This window comes from Sinocyclocheilus anshuiensis, unplaced genomic scaffold, assembly GCF_001515605.1.
Source record: "Sinocyclocheilus anshuiensis isolate Anshui unplaced genomic scaffold, SAMN03320099.WGS_v1.1 scaffold411, whole genome shotgun sequence".
NCBI lineage: Eukaryota > Metazoa > Chordata > Actinopteri > Cypriniformes > Cyprinidae > Sinocyclocheilus > Sinocyclocheilus anshuiensis.
Genome location: NW_015549608.1, coordinates 1002177 through 1008536, shown reverse-complemented (window position 1 = coordinate 1008536; position 6360 = coordinate 1002177). Strand labels below are relative to the sequence as shown.

General features: G+C 33.7%; 1 protein-coding gene across 1 annotated transcript in view; it reads left to right on the top strand.

The window, feature by feature from the left end:
- Positions 1-3703, top strand: part of LOC107659076 (pituitary tumor-transforming gene 1 protein-interacting protein-like) — a gene marked incomplete at its 5' end in the record, with an annotated part of 20713 nt that extends 17010 nt beyond the window's left edge. Inside the window, one exon of the mRNA XM_016447890.1 lies at positions 3213-3703. Within this exon, the coding sequence (XP_016303376.1) occupies positions 3213-3262 (50 nt within the window). The remainder of the gene's footprint in view (positions 1-3212) is intronic.
- Positions 3704-6360: the final 2657 nt, after the last annotated feature.

The window sequence follows — 6360 nt, the reverse complement described above, 5'->3', positions numbered from 1 at the left end:
TATAAAAATAGCAATTTTTTTCTCACATTCAGATTTTTCCCTCCAGAATTCTGAGTTTACATGTAAACGCAAAACTATGAAAAAAGTCAGAATTGCGAGATGTAAAGCAAAACTCTACAAAAAAAGTCAAAATTGTGACATGTAAACGCAAAATTCTAACAAAAATGTCAGAGTTGCGAGATGTAAATGTGAAACTATGAAAAAAGTCAGAATTGCGAGATGAAAAGCAAAACTCTATAAAAAAAAAGTCAAAATTGCGAGATGAAAACGCAAAACTCTACAAAAAAAAAGTCAAAATTGCGAGATGAAAACGCAAAACTCTACAAAAAAAAAGTCAAAATTGCGAGATGAAAACGCAAAACTCTACAAAAAAAAAGTCAAAATTGCGAGATGAAAACGCAAAACTCTACAAAAAAAAAGTCAAAATTGCGAGATGAAAACGCAAAACTCTACAAAAAAAAAGTCAGAATTCCGAGATGTAAACGCAAAATTCTAACAAAAATGTCAGAATTGCGAGATGAAAATGCAAAATTATGAAAAAAGTCAGAATTGCGAGATGAAAATGCAAAACTCTACGAAAAAATTCTAAATTGTGAGATGTAAACGCAAAATTCTAACAAAAATGTCAGAATTACGAGATGTAAACGTAGAATTCTGAGAAAAAAGTCTGAATTGTGTGATATGAAACTTGCAATTGAGAGAATTATGAGTTAAGAAATCAGTTACTTTTTTTATATTTTTATTCCATGGCGGAAATAAGCTTCCATAAATACTAATGCTAACGGTTGCTTTACTAGATAGCAGTAGGATATTAGAACTAATTACTCTGTTGAAAGCATAATTATTTTACTCATTACTTATGAATTAAGACCTTGATTAACCTTTACCAAATGCACACAGACACACAATAACCTGTCCTTCAGTTGCTAAAAATCACTTCTCTGTGCAAAGCAGAAAACGGCACATGCATATTTCATCAGATTGCGTTTACTACAAATTTCAGTCATTTTCTGAATTATATAATTCAGAAAATGCTAAACATTTATCTGGTTTTAAGAAAATAACGTTTTAAAGCACAGATGCAAAAATTGCACGAGGATTTGAAGAGAGAAATGCATTTCTTCAGAATTTCTTCTTTTCCTGATAAAACTCGTCCTCCAGCACTAATAGGTGAAAAAGCGTCAGACGGGCTGCTTGACTCGTGCTTGATTAACTCTGTGCTAATTGGCGCTGGTGGAGAGCTGAGAAGGGCTGTAATTTATGTGGTGGCAAAGGCCCGGATCGCGTCCCGGCGCTACAGAGGAATGAGGTGAAATGTAAATGTATTCGCCGCCTGCGATCGCAGCTCCTGCGGTGCGTGAGAGCGAGAGAAAGCGAGAGCGGGTCACTGGAGCCGCGGCGGAGGCCAGGAGGACGATCCCTCGCAGCTGCTGTGCAAAGACCAGCAGAAAACCACACGACCTTGAGACGAGCTGAAGGAAGTGTTCAAGTTCATGCCGCAGAAGAGCAATGAAAATGACCTGAAGAGAGCATTTGTCTTCCAACACACTGCTTCATTTATTTAGAAATAATGCACAACTACATGGAGACAAACTTTTATTTAATTTTATTTTATATCAAATTTAAATTTTATTTTATTTTATTTATTTATATTTTATTTTTGTAATTTTTATTTTAATACTTTTATTTACTTATTTATTTTTATTTATTTTATATTTATTTTACATTTTCTTAAAATGTAAATTATTTTATAATTTAATTTGATTCCATTTAATTAATTGAATATATTTGTATTTTATTTTTGTATTTTTTCTGATAGTTTCTTAAATCAGACTTAACATTTACAAAAAAAAAAATAATATTTTATTTTATTTTTGTAATTTAAATTTTATTAATTAATTTATTTTGTATTTTACATTTTCTTAGAGTAATTAATTTTATTATTTAAGTTAATTTCATTAAATTTTATTTATTGTATTATATTTTTGTATTTTTACTTATTTTATTTTATTTGAAACAGCCTGCAGATGCATTCGTGTGAGTGTCTGTTTGACATTCTCGTGAGCCAGTCGCACTTGTCGGTGAAGAGGGTGTTGAAAGTAAAGAGAAGATCAAAGGATGTGCGCCTCTGAGAGCTTCATCCCTCTATATCTGATGACAAGACTCTTCTCATCCCCGCTCACTCGCTCCGACCGCCGAAGCTTCTTCATGCTTTCTCTGCACGACGGCTCCTCATCCGCTCACGTTCAAGGTGTAAACGTCAGAGAACTCAGCGGGAAAAAAACGTCAGAATTCTGAGTTTATATCTCTCAATTCTGACTTCCTTCCTCAAAATGGTTAGAAAGTCAGAAAAGTTACTTTTTTTTTATCCCATGGCGGAAACAAGCTTCCATAGTTTCCACGTCCTGCTGCAAACTAAAAGTCCATTTTTGTAAACTTTACTTATAAAGTGCAAAATAAAAGTCATTGTCTGAGTGTGTGGTGATGCTGCTCTGTTATGACTGATGGTTTCTGGGCCGTGTCCTCATTGGCTTTGCTGTGTGCTTGTGTGTCGCTGTGTGCTTGTGTGTCCTGCGGTGAAGCCACCGGCTCCGTGTGTGACACACACACACACACTCTCTCACACACTCACACACACACACACATTTTTGGCTTAAAAAAAAAGGATAATTTTGATATATACAAAAATACCCCAGCGACTTAAGACTGGTTTTGTGCTCCAGGGTCACATTTATGAGATCTATTAGTTATACAAGTAGTGCCTTAAATTTTCAGATTTTCAGATTGTTTTAAATATAAGAAATATTTATATACAGTTTCATGTCTGGTAAGAACCATTTCTGGCCCTTTTGGATGTCGTGTGTCCGTCAGAGGTAAGCGTGTCACATCCGTGTTCTCAGTGGTTTGCGTGTCCGACTCGACCCACAGGTCACGCGTGATGTCTGCTTAAAACACGCCACGTCCTCCGAAAACCTGCTGAAAGCTTCCTCTCCCTTCTGCCCTGGTTAAAACGCAGAGCAGAGATCCCATCTATCAGAGTTTATTTCTGCTGCTTTTACTCAGAACTTATTAGAGCTTCAGTCCTCTGCAGCACCGAGGGGTTAAACAATGAAACTTCTCTCATATACGGCTGACAGAACATAAGACGTGGATATGAATCAGAGCCGGTTTTGTTTCCCACATATGATTGTGACTGATTTCATCTCTTCCAGGTCTCATCCCAGACTCCGATCATCCGTACAGCAAGTTCGAGAACGAGTGAAAGCGAGGGATCGCACAGGAATCACTTCACCACGTGCTTTGCTCTTTTGAGACACGTCGGTTAACTTTAGGTTAGATGGAGCTGGACGGAAGCCGATACTGAGATGACCTTGTCAGTCCTTCCATTGGTTAGAAATCTCTCTCTAGTTATGAGTAATGTCTGTGTAGTTATGAATCAACACAGACTCTCTCTCTCTGTTCTCTCTGTCTACTCAAACACAACAGCATCACACTGCAAAAAATGATGCTCTTCTTCTGTATTTTTGTCTTGATTTCCAGTACAAATATCTAAACATCCTTAAATCAAGATAGCAAACTGAGACAAGATATGAAGTATTGTTTTTTGTATCGAAATGAAGTGATTTTAGGCTTAAAACAGGAACTAATTCAAAGGGAAAACGAGCTGATTTTTTTTGACCGCATTAGCGGATATTTTTTTCTAGTTTTAAGGATAAGCTCACTTTATTTTGATCAATTTTTCAGAAAATAATACTTCGTATCTCAAGTAAAATGCATCTTGATTTAAGATGGTTGAGATATTTGTTCTGGAAATCGACAAAAATACTGGGCAAGAAAATGTTTTTTTTTTTTTTTGCACATTTTTAATGAAACTGATGGAAAATGCCAAAAATGGCTGTTAGAATGTGATTATTATTTTGTGTTTCTTTGTTTTATTATAGAGAATTTGAGAACTAATTTATGCAAAAATTTAAATTCTGTGACGATTTATTCACCTTCGTGTCGCTTTTTTCTGCACAACAACAGTTCATGAGCGGTACTTTCAAAATAAGATGAACAATAAATACACCATAACTAGACTATATGATGTGCATGCCATATTTATATTAAGTCGTCTTATATTGAGTCATATGATGCTTTCTTTGGGAAACAGACCTAAGTTTTATTCACTGATAATCCACGAAGAGCCAAAAACATGGTGCAATAAATGCAAATAAGATTTCAGAACTTCAGTGGTGGTGATGATGATGATTAGTGAACTTAATTTCAGTCTATTTCTCACACAAAGCGTCAAATGACTTCAGAAATATAGTGCATGCATCATATGGACTACCTTTATGGATTCATATGATGCATTTTATGTTATTTAAAAAAATGCATCATATGGACTACTAAACTATTGTGGAAAAACCTGCATGAAGATGCAAAAATTCTTCTTTGCATTCTATGTAAAAAAACAAAAACAACGACATATGGGTTTGAAATGACATGCAGGTGAATAAATGATAACAGTTACATTTTGAGTGAATTATTGCACTTTCTGATTCAGTTGTGATTGCAAACTCAGCATCTTTTTAATCACTCGGGCTTCTGTTTGTATTTATACTGTGTGTTCTTATTAAAACATTTCCTAATAAAAACAAGCTTCCACTTTTAAAGAAACCACTGTGTGGACTGCAACATGAACGCATGATTTTTTTTGAAAGTGCCTTTAATAACTCAATGCATTTAAACACCGAGCAGAAAATCGTTCCTCTCCAGGCGATTTTGCGTCTTATTTCATGCCACCTGTTCTACGGTTCAGACGTAAGCAGCGTTTGAAACAGACAAGCGCATTAGTTATGTGGCTCATTCTGTGCCATAATTAGAATAACAGTGACATTTGTGCATTAGAGTGCAAAGGCAAAAAATCCAGAAATGCAAACATTTGGGCAGATCCGTGTAAATTTGCTGTAGATGCATGTGCTGCATGCTAAAGATGCTGAACGGAACAAGACGAGCGCAGCAGTTGCATGCAAGATTTAACACTGACCCTATTTACTTTCTTTATACGTGTTTCTGCATAATTCATCAGTGCATGTTATTCCAAGGAAAATGATACAGGAGAATCATAAATCTCTCTTATTTTTCATCCGAAAGGTCACATAGAGACACTTCACCATCAAATCAATTCTTCATGGAGGAAATTCATGGAAATACGTCAGATTATGAAACTTCACTTTCAAATATTTTATTTGGCATAAAGAAACTGAAGCCTAGTTTAGGAACATTGAGGTTTTTTTTTTTTTTGCATTATCATGACAATTTTTTTGTTTGTAAGTAAAATAGCCCATAAAGGGTTTATTTGTAATTATTTATTATTTAATTTTATATGTATTATTTTATTATTTCCGTGGTGGTACTATGGTACAGTGATGATATCAGATAGGGATACTGTGGTGTATCATATGCGTTTTTCTTCTTTTCCTGTATGAATTATGTAATGTACAGAATATTTTAATCCTTATAAAGAAATTGAAAAAATGTAAAACAAACTGTAAAAACATGGCAGTACTATGTATTGGATGAAATAAAATGACACACACACACACACATGATAATGAATTTTATTTTTATGTATTTTTTATTTTAGATATAATATATTTAAAAATATATATTTAATATATGTATACACACACATTTTTAGTTATTACAAATATTTAATGAATAGTGAATAAATGTATTTAATGAATAAATAAATGCATTTTATTTAATGGCACCTTTCTAAACACCCAAGGTCACCTTACAGCAAGCAAAATGATCAAATTAATAAAATTAGTAACAAAAGACAAACAGATCCTGCCAGCATTGCAAAATTCAACAGCACAACTGCATGCATCATAAATACGGTAGAGGCTTAATAAGAGCAAGTCATATAAATATATCATATTAAGTAAATATGAACATTTTATTATATATATATATGTGTGAACAACATGTATACACACACACACACACACACACATTTTTTAATGAATAATTATATTTACGTTTTTTTTTTTTTTTTTTTTTTTTTATTATATAATAAATAAAAAGAAAACCGATATAATAGAAAAATAATAGATCAAGCTTTTTAAAAAAATTTTTAAAGAAAACAAGCAGTTAGTAAATGAATAGAGTGCAAGTCTAAAATGGGCAAGTTTTTATAGAACAGAATTGATGAATAGAATTAGAATAGAGAGTGCTAGATTTAGAGGGTCAAATAAAGATGAAAGAGATGTGTTTTTAGCCGATTCTTGAAGATGGCTAAGGACCCAGCTGCTCGGATTGAGTTGGGCAGGTCATTCCACCAGGAGGGAACATTTAATGTAAAAGTCAGTG